This window comes from Salvelinus namaycush, chromosome 25, assembly GCF_016432855.1.
Source record: "Salvelinus namaycush isolate Seneca chromosome 25, SaNama_1.0, whole genome shotgun sequence".
In the NCBI taxonomy this organism is placed as follows: Eukaryota; Metazoa; Chordata; class Actinopteri; order Salmoniformes; family Salmonidae; genus Salvelinus; species Salvelinus namaycush.
This window is the reverse complement of record NC_052331.1, coordinates 28583177-28603451: the sequence shown is the minus strand read 5'-3', so window position 1 is coordinate 28603451 and position 20275 is coordinate 28583177. Positions and strand designations below refer to the sequence as shown.

The 20275-nt window shown below is 40.8% G+C and overlaps 1 protein-coding gene across 1 annotated transcript; it reads right to left on the bottom strand.

Annotated features, from left to right (window-relative positions):
• Positions 1–6222: 6222 nt before the first annotated feature.
• On the bottom strand, positions 6223–9892 carry LOC120019867 (proenkephalin-A-like). Its single transcript, XM_038963281.1, has 2 exons — positions 9755–9892; positions 6223–6768 (listed from the first exon to the last, which is right to left on the bottom strand). Exons 1-2 carry the CDS (start codon positions 9890–9892, stop codon positions 6223–6225), a joined length of 684 nt encoding a protein of 227 aa, XP_038819209.1.
• Positions 9893–20275: the final 10383 nt, after the last annotated feature.

Sequence of the window (20275 nt, the reverse complement as noted above, 5' to 3'; positions counted from 1 at the left end):
AACACTACATAAAGTGAGACCTAAGACAACAACATAGCATAGTAGCAACACAACATGACAACAATGTGGTAGCAACACAACATGGCAGGATCACAACATGGTTGCAGCACAAACATTATTGGGCACAGACAACATGCAAAGGGCAAGAAGGTAGAGACAATACACCACGTGAAGCAGCCACAACTGTCAGTAAGAGTGTCCATGATTGAGTCTTTGAATGAAGAGATGGAGATAAAACTTCTAGTTTGAGTGTTTTTTGCAGCTCACTGCAGCTCACTGAAAAGAGCGACCCAGGGACTTGGTCAACGAAAAAATAATGGCTTATTTGCTACGTGAGGTTTATTTGATTGAATAGAAGTTTCGTAATGCTTAAGTTGTTACAAGTACGCTGATATAAGTAGGGTACGTGACATCACGGCAATTTGAGAAAAAAAACTTTATATCGGATGAAGCTAGTAGCATCGTATCTCTCCATTGAATACAGGCGGCTGACGTCAACAACCCTCATCGAATATTCAAAAATGATTGGGAGTTAGACAGCTCGCCCATGTTGCTTTGTGGACAAAGACTCCCATTGTTAGGGCACCAAGACTTGTATCTTGTCAGTATATCCATGTTCTTTGTCAAAACTCGAGCTCTGGAACTACACATGGAATTATGGGATTTATTGATGTTTGTCATTCACAAGTGCCTGCAGACTATATTTTACAACATTATTTAGATAGTTTCTCTTGTAGAATGTCAAAACAAAAATTTTCACACAGAAAAAAAATGACCGACTACATAATCACATGGTACATAACAATTCAAATTTTCTGAAGCATAGGCCTAATGTGAGATTAATGAGGGTTGACAAGACATTCCATGAATAACAATTGATTCATTAATTAAATTCATATAATATTTGTATATAATATTGTATTTTCCCTCTATTCTTTAAAAAAATGTACATTCCAAATATAAACTTATACATGCAAACAACAACTTACATACACACACAAACAATGACTACATCTCATCTTCCCAGACCCCCATGCTCACACCACCATCCCTATTGCCATTATTGTTTGCCACTTGGCCTTAAATGATACCAATTTGTTTTTCTCAGTCGCTCATAATATTTCAGTAATGAATTATTCGATTTTTCCATTGTGTCAATGAAGGCTGATTGATTGACATTCAAGTTTTTAGTATATGTTTCTTCAAGATGGGGGATATATTTTGACAATACATTATGGACCACCGCTCTTTCAATTACATAGATAGACTGACCAGGTGAAAGCTATGATCCATTATAGATGTCACATGTTTTTTTATTTTTTCATTATTATAAAAAAAATGTTGTACCTTTATTTAACTAGGCAAGTCAGTTAAGAACAAATTCTTATTTACAATGATGGCCTATCCCAGCCAAACCCAGACGATGCTGGGCCAATTGTGCGCCACCTTATGGGACTCCCAAGCACGGCAGGATGTGATACAGCCTGGATACAGCCTTTATTTTGTTAAAGCCACATCAGCGTAGATTAAGAGGAGGAGACAGGTTAAAGAAGGCTTTTTAAGCCTTGAGACAATTGAGACATGGATTGTGTATGTGTGCCATTCAGAGGGTGAATGGGCAATACAAAATATTTAAGTGCCTTTGAACTGGGTATGGTAGTAGGTGCCAGGTGCACCGGTTTGTGTCAAGAACTGCAACGCTGCTCTTTTTTAAGTTCAACAGTTTCCTGTATGTATCAAGAATGGTCCACCACCCAAAGGATATCCAGCTAACTTGATACAACTGTGGGAAGCATTGAAGTCAACATGGTCCAGCATCCCTGTGGAATGCTTTTGACACCCTGTAGAGTCCATGCCCCGACAAATTGAGGCTGTCCTGAGGGAAAAGGGAGTGGAGAGTGCGCAACTCAATGACAGAGTTAATTAAGAAATGAACATCCTATCATGCTTAGGTTCATGTATTATTTTGGCTACCTTGGTTAGATCTCAGTGACTTTCAAAGAGCGGTCTCAAAGGAGCATAGGCGGTTTTCTGTGTGTGTGTGTGTGTGTGTGTGTATGTATGTGTGTGTGTGTTCAGATCTCAACCCAATTGAACACTTATGGGGGTTTCTGGAGCGCCTCATGAGAAAGTGTTTTTCACCACCATCAACAAAACACCAAATTATGGAATTTATCATGGAAGAATGGTTTCAGACACTTGAAGAATATATGCCAAGGCGCATTGAAGCTGTTCTGGCGGATCGTGGTGGCCCAACGCCCTATTAAGACACTTTATTTAGGCAGTTACCTGTTTTATACCACAGCGTAGTTGAATACTAGTTTCTGATTGGCTAGAAGGGCATTATAGAATGGACATTAAGTAAGGGATAATCAACGAGGGGCTATGCGTTGTATGGAAAGTGTGTTCCACGACGTGCTAGTGGAGTGGAACTGACCTTCCACGGAGTTGCATTATATTCCAGAGAACCCATAGAGCCTCGAGTTGATTATCCCTTTTATACCACGACTGCATGTAGAAATGTGTTCATTTGCAGGTAGAAATGTGTTCAACATCCACTGAAGTAGCTAGCAAGTTTACTAGTTAGCTAGAGTAGTTGCCGTGGTAACTAAACAAACAGACTTGCTAGTTTAGCTAACCAAACCATCAGTCCTAGCTTGCTATTGTCACGCCCTGGCCTTAGTATTCTTTGTTTTCTTTATTATTTTAGTTAGGTCAGGGTGTGACATGGGGAATGTATGTGTTTTTGTATTGTCTAGGGGTTTTGTAGGGTAAATGGGTCAGTGACTTGTCTAGGTGTTTGTATGTCTATGGCTGCCTAGATTGGTTCTCAATTAGAGGCAGCTGTGGTTCATTGTCTCTAGTTGAGAGCCATATTTAAGGCAGTCATAGGCATTGGGGTTTTGTGGGTAATTGTCTATGTTGAACGTTTGTTGCTTGTCTATGCACTTACGTCATTTAGCTTCACGGTCGTTTTTTGTTTAGTTTGTATTCAGTGTTCGTTTCGTGTTTTCCCTTCTCTAAATAAAAGAGAATGTATTTTGCACACGCTGCGCCTTGGTCCTCTCTCTCACCCATAGACGATCGTGACAGCTATTATGAAAATCGAATTCAACAATACCAATATTCTATTCAATTCGACTTTTGCTTTTAAAGGCAGCTTAAACAAAACATGCACAAATTAACTAGCCATTGAATTCTACCGTGCAAATATACCATGCGTTATAGGGAAATAATACATTCTCTAGAATGCCCTTCAAGCCAATTAGAAAGGACTATTCAACAACACACTGGTATATTCTGGTTGCTAGCTGGCTAGCTAACATGCAAGGGATAAGAACATTGCCAGCGAGCATGGCAAAGGAACATAAAGAACGAACGACTGGGTCGAGTCCATAAATATTGAACTATCAGGAATCAAGGTAAGGCCCAGGTGCAGACTGTGTCAAAGTAACAATGTTTATTACAGCAACAGGGGCAAAGGTACAGGACGGCAGGCATGCTCAAGGTCAGGTCGGGCAGAGGTCGGTAATCCAGAGGTGGGGCAAAGGTACAGGACGGCAGGCAGAGTGGTCAGGGGGGCGGGTACAGGGTCAGGACAGGTAAGGATCAAAAACCAGGAAGACGAGAAAAGAGAGACTGGGGAAAAGCAGGAGCTGAATACAAAAACGCTGGTTGACTTCACAAACAAGACAAACTGGCAACAGACAAACAGAGAACACAGGCATAAATACACAGGGGATAATGGGGAAGATGGGCGACACCTGGAGGTGGGTGGAGACAATCACAAAGACAGGGGAAGCAGATCAGGGTGTGACAGAACTAATCAAACAAACGACTGGGTCGTGTCTCTAGCAACCAAAAGATGAGAAAGTATGAAGTTGCTTATATAAATTAAAATATCAACGACAACATTTTATTTATATTCGGTAAATGTGTGTGTTAGTAATGTTTTCTTTGGCAACTGTGGTATAAGCGGGATAAACGCCAATGTTCTGTACATAGAACCCCACAGTGGAGGTGGCATAAGACCCATACAACCTAGCGGTCAAACAGGGAAATGGTTCCAATCGTTTTTAAACCATTCATTTTTCCTATAGGGAATTTTAGAAACACTTAAAATAAGGGCTGTGTTTCGTGTAGGCTTACCCTGGCGTGACGTTTTGATAACATGTAAATCTCTCTCGGACAAGGTGACTTATCAATATATTCAGCTCTATTTACTCTCAGATTCGAAAATGCTAATTAGCATCAAAGTAGGCCTCATGCAAAACTACAAATCCCTGCAAGCTCCTGCACGTCATCTCTAGCTGACACCTTTGCTAACAGGTATTGTGTCAATTTAAAACTTGCATGAGACAGTTCACAGAATTGTCAATTTAAAGAAATGTAGCCAAATTATGAATTACTACATTTAGCTAACAACAGAGATTCTTACCTTTGCCTCGATTCGGCAGTCTCATCCAGATCATCATGGCATTTGTAATTCTTTATGATTGCCAAATTAGTAGCTAATTAGCATTTCATTTTTGGGGGGTAAATACAGGCGAATGTACTGATAAGTCACCTTGTCCTAGTGAGATTTTCAAAACGTCATGCCTGGGTAAACAAACACAAAACACTGCTTTTATTTTAAGTTTTTCTAAAATCCCCTTTGGGAAAAAATGAATGGTGGAAAAACGATTGGAATCATTTTCCTGTTTGACCGCTAGGTTTCATGGTTATTTATGCCTATTACTGTGGTACTCTATTACCTTGGAAAAATTACCTACAGAAAGGAACTCGGCTCCGCCTCCTCCCCGCTGCGTCGTCCATTATTTCCCAAGGTAATGTACAAAACATCAGCGTTTATTCCTTACATTATGTATGTATCTGCCAACATTTTGGAAGTTAATGGCTGTGGATATAGATATGGCGGTGCCTTTGGAAACAACTACCATTGAGAAGTGAAGTTAGAGAAATTAAAGATATAAATTAATGTGTCAGACAGGAGAGGGGGCTATTTATCCTGTTTTGTAGATCTAACTTGTGAGTCATTTAAAATACTGCCTTATTGTTCTGAAGAGCATTCTTCATATAAACCTCTGGGGGGAAATTAAGTTAAGCAAAATATCAATCAGTAAAGTTTTGGTAGTCTGAGACGTTAGGGAGCTAAGAAACTAAAAACTGTTAATATGTTGCGCTCACTTGAGCAATCTGTACAAAAAAAGATAGACATAGGGCTGAGTGAAGCTGAGTGAATGCGTCAAATAAATACAATCCTCACCATTAACACCAGAGTTATTATCTCAGGTGGGCTTGGCAGAGGCAGGAACATTGGCTCCACTTCCCAAGCAGAAAAACACATCAAACAGCCAGTGGAGTCCACTTATTTCTGCAGGACACATGGGTTTATTATGTTTCGTACAACTAATTGGTCTGAAATGCTGCTCTGTTCTCAATAGAAAGAAGAAAAAATGAGGGCATTTATCGACTGAAAGCAACATGTTTCAACATCAGCATACTGGGATAAGTGTGAGCACGGTGGAAAGAGCAACATGGTTATTATAATAACAAAAGCGACCGACACACTGCCATTAGATAGATAACTACAACACACTGGTATAGCAGTACTTAGAGTAGGGTACCTCCATGTTCCAACAACAAAGCAGATAACATTGATGGGCCCTTCAGTTCCAAAGACCAAACCACCAATGGGAAGGCCACAATAGCCTACTCCCCCATGGTTACAGCCTTTTGTGATACTTTGTGGTGGAAATGGAAGCTTCAGAAAATGTTCTATGGCCACTTAAAGGGATAATTAACTTTTTTGAAGCTGTAGCTTATTGTAATTTTACCTCGCCAGGAGAGTCTGGCCATTACTAAATAACCAACTAACAAACTTAAAAATAGTTTGGATGACAGTTTTTAAGTGGAAACTCGACTAACATTTAAAAAAAGTGAACTATCCCTTTAAAAACCAGTGGCAAGACAAAGGGAAAGAAAACAAACAGGTCATGCCACGATTGGTTTTCCACACATGCCCCAGCCTCGTACACCACAACGAACACAGGTTATTTTATAAATAACCAAAACCATAAAACATACAGTACTCTTTTTTTGTCACATTAAACCAAATCAAACAAAAAGCATGACAGTGAAGCTCTACAACGGAACAAGAATGGACAATCTAATCAACATTGAGAGTCCAGACTCAGGAGAGGTTGGAGGAGGGGCTGACCCCTAGTCCATGAATCCTCCATATCTCTTCTGTATTTCAGCCAGGGGGGAGTCACCCCGCTCCCCCTCCCAGGAGCGTTTCAGGAGACCCCCCTGGTTCTTCTGATCCTCCAGCCACTCAGGCCTTCCCACCCTCCTCATGAAGCCCCCGTAGCGCTTCTTCAACGGCCTGCCCACCCCCTCCAGGCCCCCCAAGTCCCCCCCTCTTCTCATGAACCCCCCATAGCGCTTGGCCACTTCCCTATCCCTCTGGCCCTCAGCCTCTGCATTCAGAATCTTCAGGATCTCCAGACGGATGTCCTCTTCCTCAGCCACCGGGTTGTTCTCTCCTCCCTGCACTCGCCCCTCTACGGGTGAGCGCCTCCTGATCATGAACCCTCCGTAGCGCTTCATGAAGCCACCATACTTCTTGGCCAATTGGTGCTGCTGGCCCTGCACCTCTTCCTGTTTGACGTCATCTACTACGACGCGCTCCTCCTCCAATAGGACGTCTTGGCAGAGGCGGAGCTTCGTGGTGTCCAGGCTGCCCTCACATTCTATTGAGCATGTCTGTAAAGACAGGAAGGGAAGAGGAACCTCAAAACACAGAGGTGGATCAGCGGCTCACAAACCCATACCATACTGGAAATCTAGTTTCATTGGAGACTTGTCTTTATCAAGGGGCTCATGGTACACAGCCGTGAAGCAGCAATGGAAAGAAAAAGTATGTGAACCCTTTGGAATTACCTGGATTTCTGCATAAATTGGTCATAACATTTTAAGTCACAACAATAGACAAACACTTTGTGCTTAAACTAATAACACACAAATTATTGTATTTTTCTTGTCTATATTGAATACATAATTTAAACATTCACAGTGTAGGTTGAAAAAAGTATGTGAACCCCTAGGCTAATGAATTCTCCAAAAGCTAATTGCTAATTGCTCCAGCTAACCTGGAGTCCAATCAATGAGACGAGTTGAAGATGTTGGTTAGAGCTGCACTGCCCTATTAAAAAAAACACTCACAACATTTGATTTCCTATTCACAAGAAGCATTGCCTGATGTGAACCATGCCTCAAACAAAAGAGATCTCAGAAGACCTAAGATGAAGAATTGTTGACTTGCATAAAGGTGGAAAGGGTTACAAAAGTATCTCTAAAAGCCTTGATGTTCATCTGTCCACGGTAAGACAAATAGTCTATAAATGGAGAAAGTTCCTCACTGTTGCTACTCTCCCAAGGAGTGGCCGTCCTGCAAAGATGACTGCAAGAGCACAGAGAATGCTCAGTGAGGTTAAGAAGGATCCTAGAGTGTTAGCTAAAGACTTACAGAAATCTCTGGAACATGCTAACATCTCTTTTGACGAGTCTATGATACATAAAACACTAAACAAGAATGGTGTTCATGGGAGGACACCATGGAAGAAGCCACTGCTGTCCAAAAAAACCCATTGCTGCACGTCTGAAGTTCGCAAAAGAGCACCTGGATGTTCCACTGTGCTACTGGCAAAATATATTCTGTGGACAAATGAAACTAAAGTTGAGTTGTTCGGAAGGAACACACAACACTATGTGTGGAGAAAAAAAGGCACAGCACACCAACACCAAAATCTCATCCTAACTGTAAAATATGGTGCAGGGAGCATCATGGTTTGGGGCTGCTTTGCTGCCTCAGGGCCTGAACAGCTTGCTATCGTCAACGGAAAAATGAATTTCCAAGTTTATCAAGACATTTTGCAGGAGAATATAAGGCTATCTGTCCGCCAATTGAAGCTCAACAGAAGTTGGGTGATGCAACAGGACAACGACCCAAAACACAGAAGTAAATCAACAACAGAATGGCTTCAACAGAAGAAAATACGCCTTCTGGAGTGGCCCAGTCAGAGTCCTGACCTCAACCCAATTGAGATGCTGTGGCATGACCTCAAGAGAGTGGTTCATACCAGACATCCCAAGAATATTGCTGAACTGTAACAGTTTTGTGAAGTGGAATGGTCCAAAATTCCTCTTGACCGTTGTGCAGGTCTGATCCGCAACTACAGGAAACGTTTGGTTGAGGTTATTGCTGCCAAAAGATGGTCAACCAGTTTCACATACTTCACATAGGTTCACATACTTTTCCCACCCTGCACTGTGAATGTTTACATGGTGTGTTCAATAAAGACATGAAAGCATATAATTGTTTGTGTGTTATTAGTTTAAGCAGACTGTGTTTGCTAATTGTTGACTTAGATGAAGATCAGATCAAATGTTATGACCAATTTATGCTTAAATCCAGGAAATTCCAAAGGGTTCACATATTTTTTCTTGCCACTGTATTGACTGGAGTGACATTGTTTTGCAATAAAAAAGGCATATTTTACATATAAAGTAGTGTTTAATTAAACAATATTTAACAGGGGATACAACAAGTCAAATTCTGGTGCATGAATACTCTGGGTGTGGCTGCTACTCTCGCCAATGTCGGAGAGACACGGTTGGATGTATGAACAAATTCATTCTATTTGCCTATTCCAATGTGATGTTTATGCTCTACTCGTTTTAAGTCATTATATTGAAACAGATGGAAAGACACTTATCTGGTGCATTTTACCACTTTTTAGAATCACAGTTAATGAGACATGATGTTCCTCAAAGCCTACATCTTTAATGCCTCATAAACATGTATTTTTATGTCTGAGCTGTCAAAGCAGAAAATAGTGCTTTTGTATAGCCTACATATAATTCTAAATACATTATCTGATAGAAAATAACTTCTCATATGAATGTTTATTTTATTGGGGGAATTTGAATGATATGAAAATATGCTATCTACCAACATTTTTATTGAGGCTATATTGAACCACCAACATGCTGCCCCCTGATGGAGATAAAACATACTAAGGGCCACAAATAAAGACAGGTTTGATGGAGATACTGAATTTATGCCATTGTGGTAAGATTTTAGACGTTTTGTTCGATGTTGAGCATTTGGGATAGGCCAGTACTATTGAATGGATAATCAGACATTGATTCAGTCACTCCTCAATTGCCTTTAATAGCCTACATTTCAAGAATCGAAGTGACAAGGCTCCCTTGAAATTGATGATGCGCAACAGTCTTGGTTTTACTACAGGCTATATGTAATAAATGAAACCAAATCCTCATCTAATTTCAAAACTTCATGAAGCATGGCAAAAATAAATGCCTCGTGGTCTCATGTTGTCGCCAGTTAGACCAACAACACAAGTACCTAGATTAAAATCCAACCGACATTAATCATTAATGTCATATTGATGCAATTGACATTATGGGTTGCCTAATTTAATTGGTATTACATTGTCTACGTGGATCAAAATAAATGAAAATGAGTTTAATAATGTCGTGTTTCAAGTATACACGCACCTCATGGAACATTGCCTATCCATTGCGTCTTTTGGTGACCAAAAAACACAGGTGCGTAGCCTACTGCGTAATCTTTCCCTACGAACAATTTAGACGCGGGAAAAAGTATCACCCCGTTACTTTACTCTAAATATATGCTTTAAAACATGTCCAAAAGTACTTGACCTACCAGAGTGGTAATCGCCGTCTGATGCCCACGTAGACGGTTGAGGCAGAGCGCACAGTTCTTCTCGCAGTCCGCTCCGACCGTCAGCGCAAAATACGCACCGAGAAGCAGTATCCGTAGTGAGTTCCCCGGCACAGCCATAGACTAGAGAAAATATTTTGGGCAGAGAAGCCAACACATATCATCGATTAGAATACGTTTCTGATTAAGAGTTTTACTTACTGTTAATTTCTCACGAGGTGATACAACATGGACAATACGAAAAAAGCCACGTATGTGCCCAAGTGGAAATTAAACTCAGTGATCTTCTTTCCAAAGTAACAAAGTTGCCAAGAAGAAACAAACCAAGAAAAGCCAATACTTGCCTCTGTTTTTCTGTTTAGTCCAAGTCCTGTTGTGTTGCTGTAGGAACTGTTGATTGTGAGGCTTTGTAACAAATATATTACCCTCTTGCCGTTAGAAAAAAAGCACTTGCGATTGAGCCAATCAGCTTTCTCTGAAGTCGCACAGCTGGACAAGCTTGTGGGTCACGAAGCCAAATACTCAGGAGGATGCTCAAAATGTATGCTGTCTGAGTTAAGTTCATAACGCAATTTTTGTGTCTTGATAGGTATAAGTACTTCTCCAAAAACGTCATCATAATGTATCCAGTCGTCAGAAGAGAATTTCACGCATAAATGGACGCAATTCCTTAGATTTATTTTACCTTAGATAATAGGATATTTGTGAAATTGTACTTTGACATGTATTATAATATGCTTTGTGTTTGCATTTAATAATGGAGTAAATATGTTAATTTACACAATGAAAATGTTCACTAGATAACAGAGTCAATAAAATGACTTCTCAGTCATAAAACATGAGATGATGATCCTGATGCTATCACACTAGGTTCTGTCATAAGGTAGGGTGCTAGACATTACAGCTGAGACATTCACAGACACACTCATCTTGCTCTGAGAGATTATATCACATAGAGCCAAGAGTTAGCACCTGTATAAGATACTGAATATGCACCTACATAAAACATAAAAGTCAAGATGAATCATGAAGTTAATATTTGATTGTGTATTAGCAATCTCTTCAGTCAATATATGTTTCACATAGGGATTTGTTACAAAAGCGTCCATTGAAATATGTCTAATTGAGTCGTTAGAAAAAGTTTCCTTTTTCTAGAATTTTCTTCTAGGAACCATATCTGTAGAACAGTCCTAGTCAGTCAAGGACTGATCGTTTTGTATTGGGCTGAATGTAGGCCATCATCTCTCTTTTAATTAAAACTGTCTTGATACTGGTAACAGCCTTGTTAACTGTGAAAGTGTTTGTTGGGAAAGAAGAGGCAGATAAAGTTGAAAGCGGTCAGTTGCCATAATGATGGTCTATAGCTGTCTTGTCCTTATCACAGTTTGCCCAGTGAGTAAACAGTCAAAAGGTAGAGGACAGGTTGGGAAGGAATTAAGCAATTACTTTCACCTCTGATGATTGCTGATGTTGCCTCTGTCTAGGGTATTAATGGACCTGAATACTATAGTTCATAGAGACCAGAAACCCTCGACCCACTCCAATTTGCATACCACCCCAACAGATCCACAGATGATGCAATCTCTATTGCACTCCACACTGCCCTTTCCCACCTGGACAAAAGGAAAACCTATGTGAGAATGCCATTCATTGACTACAGCTCAGCATTCAACACCATAGTACCCTCAAAGCTCATCAATAAGCTAAGAACCCTGGGACTAAACACCTCCGTCTGCAACTGGATCCTGGACTTCCTGACGGGCCGCCCCCAGGTGGTAAGGGTAGGTAACAACACATCTACCACGCTGATCCTCAACACAGGGGCCCCTTAGGGGTGCTTGCTCAGCCCCCTCCTGTACTCCCTGTTCACTCATGACTGCACGGCCAGGCACGACTCCAACACCATCATCAAGTTTGCCGATGACACAACAGTGGTAGGCCTGATCACCGACAACAACGAAACAGCCTATAGGGAGGAGGTCAGAGACCTGGCCGTGTGGTGCCAGGACAACAACCTCACCCTCAACATGATCAAAACAAAGGAGATGATTGTGGACTACAGGAAAAGGAGGACAGAGCACGCCCCCATTCTCATCGACGGGGCTGCAGTGGAGGAGGTTGAGAGCTTCAAGTTCCTTGGTGTCCACATCACCAACAAACTAACATGGTCCAAGCACACCAAGACAGTCGTGAAGAGGGCTCGACAAAACCTATTCCCCCTCAGGAAACTGAAAAGATTTGGCATGGTACCTCTGATCCTCAAAAGGTTCTACAGCTGCACCATCGAGAGCATCCTGACTGGTTGCATCACTGCCTGGTATGGCAACTGCTTGGCCTCCGACCGCAAGGCACTACAGAGGGTAGTGCGAACGACCCAGTAAATCACTTGTGCCAAGCTTCCTGCCATCAAGGACCTCTATACCAGGCGGCGTCAGAGGAAGGCCCTAAAAATTGTCAAAGACTCCAGCCACCCTAGTAATAGACTGTTCTCTCTGCTACCGCACGGCAAGCGGTACCAGAGCGCCAAGTCTAGGTCCAAGAGGCTTCTAAACAGCTTCTACCCCCAAGCCATAAGACTCCTGAACACCTAATCAAATGGCTAACCAGACTATTTGCATTTCACTGTTGTATTCGGCGCATGTGACTAATACAATTTGATTTGATTTGATAACTGTGTTTAAAAAGTTAATCCTATTGAAGTGATATGAATGTGCATGCTGTTGTGTGAGGCAATGCCAATGATTATGCAGATAATGATATTGATGACAATGACGATAATGACGAAGGTGAGAATGATGGTGACAATGATGAAGACTAGTCCTGGTTGAGTCAGTTTATGTAAACGCATGGTGCTATTACACCCACATTACAGCACTCAGCTCTCCTGATGAGATCGGCATGTCAGATGGCACCCGTAATAGCTGTTGTTTCATATAAATGTGTTATTTTTCCTGGAGCAAGGGAAGCCAGTGGGCCAACAGGCTGGGTAGATGACATACCACTGTGCAACAATATGGCTTCCCATGTCCTCTGACTCCTGATATAATTATATTCTAGAACCCTAATGGAAGTCTCAGTGGTTGGATGGAATTAATGGTATGAACCAAGAAAAAATTATTTCAGTCTAGCTATTACCTTGTAGCCTACACAATTTTCTTAATATTTTTTTTCTTCGTTCAAAACTATGAACTACAAGCTTAATCTATAACCTCAATTGAAATAGTTATTCCCTTATTTTTGCAATTTGTGTGTAATTTTTGCGTGTATGAAAGTCCACTCCAATCCAGTGATATCTGATTTCTAAACTAAATACAGTGTAGCTCAACCGTGCGTGATGTGTGTGCGCCTAAACATTAATAGTGTAGGAAATCCTTGTTAAGCCTTTCACAAAAATGTCCACTGTACAAACAAACCATCCCTGATGATGACTACTAATATTCAAACACATCCCTGTTTACAATACAACATGTGTTCACAGCATCACAGGAAATGATTCTCCTGGCAACACAGCTTCTAGGAACCTACTCAATATGAGGAGTCTATTAGTTATGGGAAGTAAATACTCTGTATGCGTTCCACATGGCACCCTATTCCCTATGTAGTCCACTACCTTTGACCAGGGCCCTCTGGTCAAAAAGTGAACTATATAGGGAATAGGGTGCCATGTTGGAGGCATCCAGAATGACACCATGCTAAACAAGATCAGATATCAGTTTTGACTGCATATCCTGGATGCTGAGCCATATGATAATGAGGGTTTGCGGTTGTGAAACCATTAGGATTTACCCAATCCTGTGTCATGTTGCATTTGATCATTGTGATCCCCTTTAAAGGTGATCTGTAGTATTAGCTGTAACAACAATTCCCCCTTATATAAGCTACTGTCCATCTTTGAGTTGTGGGCTTTTACGTCAAAGAGACCATAGTACTGGTCTCTGCTCTATGCTGCCGCTGTTATACGATTTACATATGCAAAATTATCAAATTACTCATCTGATTTAAAAACAAAACCCTTGGTTTTCCACTCTGATGGGAATGATAGGTTGTGTTATATGCCCACACATTGTAAATGTCAACCTTTGTTTTCTCATCATCATTTTCATTATTTTCATCATGTTCATCTCTTTCTCTCTTTCCAAATTGCTGTCTGCTATTGTAGAATGCTACATTGTTATCAAAACAATGAAAAGATGCATCATCCTGTTTCTCTGCAAAAGAGCCTATTACGTACACTATGCAGGATGGGCATGAATGTGAATAAAGGATCTTTGTTGGAGTTTAGTACATCAATTCCAGAATCCAGATTAGACCCTTTCTTTCTTTCTGTCCATAAGTCCCTGTCACCCCCTTCTCTCATTACCTCAGTAACTTTGATTTTAATGTAGGCCATTATTCAGTATTCACACTTTATGATTAAATAAGCTAAAAGAACAATAAACACAGCATCTCATCTCGCAATTAAAATGTCAGACAATAGTCAGGCTCTAGTAAAGTGCAGTGATGGCCTGAGCAAGCAAACCTTTAATATTCTCCCATATTCAATTTCCTGCGGTGTGAGAGAAGCAGGGGGGTTCAACCTGGTAATGACTGTGTAGGTAAGACTGGAGCATGGAGAGATGACAGGACAGTTAATGACTGTGTAGGTAAGACTGGAGCATGGAGAGATGACAGGACAGTTAATGACTGTGTAGGTAAGACTGGAGCATGGAGAGATGACAGGACAGTTAATGACTGTGTGGGTAAGACTGGAGCATGGAGAGATGACAGGACAGTTAATGACTGTGTAGGTAAGACTGGAGCATGGAGAGATGACAGGACAGTTAATGACTGTGTAGGTAAGACTGGAGCATGGAGAGATGACAGGTCAGTTCATTTACTGTGTAGGTAAGACTAAAGCATGGAGCGATGACAGGAGAGTTAATTTACAGTGTAGGGAAGACTAAAGCATGGAGAGATGACAGGAGAGTTAATGACTGTAGAACCCTGGCTCTCTCTCTCACATGCACACACGCATGCACAGGAGCATGCACATCAGTGGAGGTTGCTGAGGGGAGTACGGCTCATAAAATGTCTGGAACTGAGCTAATCGAAACCATGTGTTTGATGTATTTGATACAATTCCATTTATTCCCCTCCAGCCTTGACCACAAGCTCGTCCGACCCAATTAAGATGCCACCAACCTTCTGTGGTGCACACACACACACACACACACACACACTGAAGAGACTGCAGGGTGCACGTAGGGAACCAGGTGCACTCTAACATGTACGTAGGTCTGCTGAACTGTATGGAGTCCCAATGCCAGAATATTGGTTCATTTGAGTCCTTTATTGTCATTACACTAGTACCTACACATGGATGTTCTAGAGTTGTATGAGTTGCACTCTCTGACTCCCTCTGACTAAAGACAAACGAGACAGATGAACTCTACCCTTCCACCCCAATATAGCACAGTACAGAGGAGACATATTGTCATCCCAGTTTGGTTTGCATGTTAAATAGGGCACATTGTTGAAGTATTCACCATTTTCATCAGCAAAGTGCTTCGCTCAAGAGCAACTGTTTTTCCTGAAGAGAGTTTTTACTACAGATGCGTCATATGATTAGTCATCAAACAGCCTGTTCTATCTAATCAACCACTCTGCACTGTTCCCCTGCCCAGTGTTTAATAGAATATGATCATCTCTGATTACTATAATGGTAACTTAAAGCTGCAATCAGCAGTAGAAACAATAACAATGCTTTTTCCCCTGCCCATATTTCGTTAAAAAGCTGAGGGATGGGGCTGGAGAAATTGAACCACTCAAATTCATAGACAGAGTTATGGATGCAAGCACTGACCATCCATGATATCATTTAACATTTAACATTTAAGTCATTTAGCAGACGCTCTTATCCAGAGCGACTTACAAATTGGAAAGTTCATACATATTCATCCTGGTCCCCCCGTGGGAATTGAACCCTGGTCCCCCCGTGGGAATTGAACCCACAACCCTGGCGTTGCAAGCGCCATGCTCTACCAACTGAGCCACACGGGACCAAAATTAGATTTGAATCATGTTTTGAGGCTATATGGTGTTTGTTTACATTTACTTTGTTTACAAACATTGGAGTAAAACATGCTTATATTTTGAGTTCTGATGGGGTACAACAGTTGAACTAAGCTCATGAGGCATTTATTCATATGTTATATTCTTCAAGACTCAATGGGTACATATCATGAATTTATAAATCCAAAAAGGAATGTAGTGAATGTATGCTGATTGTCCCTTTAAATATCCTGAAAACGATCCATTTCTATCTAAGGCGTATGATTTGTATAATTGCAGTAACCTCAATTGCAGTCTTAATAGGAACCTTATTTAGTTATACCTTAATGTACTAATTCAAAGTTCAACATTTACATAAAAGACTGGACAATAACAAATCTGCATGCGTACAGGACACAACTGTGTAGGCTTTACGTTTGGGTCACCGCAGAAGATTGTCTGCGAAAGGGAATGTGAAACACTTCATTAACAGAAAGAACATGGTTAAGGGGGATGCTTAAACAGAGTCAGCACGACGTCCTGTATGTTTTTCATCTAACTGCCTGTTGAAATTCAGATGTTGATTTAGAGTCTAGACTCCAGAGCTTTGTCCTAGTTTGAAGATATGTATTCAGCAATAACCCACTCAGTAATGAAGGAATGTCAACGTGACTTACGTGACACTGACTGATTCAACTCCCCCACTCTAACAGAATGGGAAACCAAGATGCCATTTGAGTGAGAAGCGAAGGATTCGATTTTGGGGTTTGTTTTTTAAATCCTGAAAATCTATTTGGGGTTAGCCACACTTCGAGAAAGCCTGTGGCTTTGCTGAAGGTTTTTCAGACACACATCTCACTCATGTATTATTCAATGTTGGTGCATTCAATCATTTTTTCAAGTTCAGGAGAGTCATGGACACCGAAATACATAGGTATGGATGGCTAACATACATTTATTTTACAATGACACACAATTTAGAAGACTCAAAATGCACTACCACTCAAGCTTTTTAAGGACAAACCATCAAAGAAACAAATCTGTTTCAATGAATAAACATTCTACAAATCAATAAAAGCACAGAAGCATGTTGTTTGTTGGGATCCATCAGTGATATCCCATCTACTTTCATCAGGCACAATCGTGCTTTGATATGAAATGGTTTTGTTGGGTCATTTGATGTCAAACTGTAATAGATGTTACCCATTGTCCAGACTACCGCCGTAAGTCGGTCCCTCTCCTGGTTCGGGCGGTGTTCGGCGGTCGACGTCACCGACCTTCTAGCCATCACTGATCCATTTTTCATTTTCCATTGGTTTTGTCTTGTCTTTCATCACACCTGGTTCCAATCCCATCAATTACATGTTGTGTATTTAACCCTCTGTTTCCCTTCATGTTCTTGTCGATGATTGTTTGTTGTATGTATTGGTGCTATTATTTTCTGGTGTGCGACGGGGTTTGTACAAACTTTCATTATTTTAGTATATGTTGGTTTTCGGAGTTTGTGAGTACTTATTAAACGACTCCGTTTATACCAAGTTCGTTCTCCTGCGCCTGACTTCCCTGCCACCAGCACACACCCATTACACCCATTGTGTCATCTCTCTTGTTTCTGCTGGACCTTATCTGCTATACATATAGGCTAGCTAAGTGATGATTGTCAGTGTAGCATTACACTCTACCCATGTTTTATGCTAAATGCATTGCCATGGCCATTGGTTTAGGGAGAAACTACAGTGCAATCGGAAAGTATTCAGATCCCTTAACTTTTTCCACATTATGTTACATTACAGCCTTCTTCTAAAATTGATTAAATAAATAAAAAATACTCATAAATCTACACACAATACCCCATAATGACAAAGCAAAATTTCTTGGGGCAAATGTATTAAAAATAAAAAACAGAAAAACCATATTTACATAAGTATTCAGACCCTTTGCTATGAGACTCGAAATTGAGCCCAGGTGCATCCTGTTCCATTGATGATACTTGAGATGTTTCTTGATTGGAGTCCACCTGCGGTAAATTCAATTGATTGGACATGATTCGGAAAGTTATATAAAGTTCCACAGTTGACAGTGCTTGTCAGAGCAAAAACCAAGCCATGAGGTCGAAGGAATTGTCTGTAGAACTCCGAGACAGGATTATGTCAATGCACAGATCTGGGGAAGGGTACCAAAAAATGTCTTCAGCATTGAAGGTCCCCAAGAACACAGTGGCCTCCATCATTCTTAAATGGAAGAAGTTTGGAACCACCAAGACTCTTCCTAGAGCTGGCCGCCCAGGCAAAATGAGCAATCGGGGAAGAAGGGCCTTGGTCAGGGAGGTGACCAAGAACCCAATTGTCACTCTGACATAGCTCCAGAGTTCCTCTGTGGAGATGGGAGAACCTTCCAGAAGGACAACCATCTCTGCAACACTCCACCAATCAGGCCTCTATAGTAGAGTGGACAGATGGAATCCACTCCTCAGTACGGTGAGTACAGTGATGCATGGTGGTGGCAGCATCATGCTGTTGGGATGTTTTTCAGCGGCAGGGACTAGGAGACTAGTCAAGATCGAGGCAAAGATTAACGGAGCAAAGTACAGAGAGATCTTTATGAAAACCTGCTCCAGAGCGCTCAGGACCTCAAATTGGGGCAAAGGTTCACCTTCCAACAGGACAACGTCCTTAAGCACACAGCCAAGACAATGCAGGAGTGGCTTCGGAACAAGTATATGAATGTCCTTGAGTGGCCCAGCCAGAGCCCGGACTTGAACCCAATCGAACACCTCTGGAGAGACCTGATAATAGCTGTGCAGCGATGCTCCCCATCCAACCTGACAGAGCTTGAGAGGATCTGCAGAGAAAAGTGGGAGAAAGTCCCCAAATACAGGTGTGCCAAGCTTGTAGCTTCATACCCAAGAAGACTCAAGGCTGTAATCGCTGCTAAAGGTGCTTCAACAAAGTACTGAGTAAGGGTCTGAATACTTATGTAAATGTGATATTTCAGTTCTTTATTTTTGAACACATTTGCAAAAAAAAATACTGTTTTTGGTTTGTCAGTATGGAGTATTGTGTGTAGATTGATGAGGATTTTAAAAATCCATTTCAGAATAAGGCTGTAACTTAACAAAATGTGGAAAAAGTCAAGGAGTCTGAATACTTTCCGAATGCACTGCATCCCAATTAGATTTTCAGATTTTCACACCTCAAAAGCAGTGTGTATAGAGTAGATAAGGGGTCCCCAGAGCCCACAATACCTGCTGCTTTCAGCTCTTGCCTCTTTAAAAGTGGTTGATTTAGACCTGAGAAATCAGATGTGTGAGCTCTTTGCCATGTCTTAAAAACAGAATTGCCCATAATGCATCAAAGACGCAGGGGTCCGTACACGTCTGAGTGGATAAAACATTAAAACATGGATTTGAATCACTAACATGTCTTTAAATCTATATTTACATGCAACACCAAATTAGCAGAAGGCTCCAGGTTTTTCTGGAAACAAAAGTAAACTTCTGTCAAGGCAAATCCAAATAGGGTGACCTTTATGAGATGAATTGGAATAGCGAGGGGCTACAACCTTTGGTTAAATGGGAACCCTCCTATATTAACCACTTTGACATTTGGTAAGGTTAAGTGTCAGTCTGAGCCAGAGACTGTACCCTGAGCTATGGCTGCCGGATAATTACCACACTGCATAATGAGCAATTACACTAAATGAAATTAACAAAAGCACCGGTCAGTCATCATATGGATGTAATTATCGTCATGCCAAGCCGTACAGCCTAATTGTTTGCATAACTGTTAAGTGTAAAATAAATATTTGTTTAGATACTTTTCGTAAACACATTGAGCGCTAATTGTAAGTATTCATTAGGTCTGAGTGTAAAAAATATATATAATGGTTCCTGAAATATGTGAACCAACTCAGAAATCTAACCTTGCTTGATATAACCTTTAAAATACCAACCGTGTCTATAATCATTAGGGATCCAATAATAAAATTGTTTTTCAAAGATGAATAACGACAAACAACATTGTTGCCTAAGTGTTTTTGTTTTAGAGCAATTTACCTGAAAGGTACAGATCAATGTTGTTCTCAACTGACCAAGGGAAACCGGTATAGATGTGGGCTCTTAATTTGAGCCAGTTTGATACAGCAGGAAAATAATCCTGCAGCAACAGGAAATGTGATTTATTTTTGTGGGTTATAATTCATGGACCTTTTTGTAGGGGTTGATAGATTTTACATCAGGGCAAATCAAGTCTGAAATGTCAAACTTTGGAAGCTTTTTAAAACTCAAATACACAGCAAGTTTGCAAAATTCTCAGATACAAAAGATTGATCAAATGAATATCCTACATCTGTGAATGTGTAAATGATCTATGAGTAATGACAGTCATCCTCATCTCGGAATGAGACCTGTCAAACGGAACTATGGATTTGAATAAATCTTCTATCAAGAGTGATTGGGCTAAAAAACTTCACAGA

Bases quoted from the DNA above. Each gene is read 5' to 3' on its own strand.
- LOC120019867 (XM_038963281.1), bottom strand. From the start codon at position 9,892: ATGGCTGTGCCGGGGAACTCACTACGGATACTGCTTCTCGGTGCGTAT. The intron at 6,769-9,754 runs GTAGGTCAAGTA...CTGTCTTTACAG, and splicing joins AGACGGCGATTACCACTCTG to ACATGCTCAATAGAATGTGA.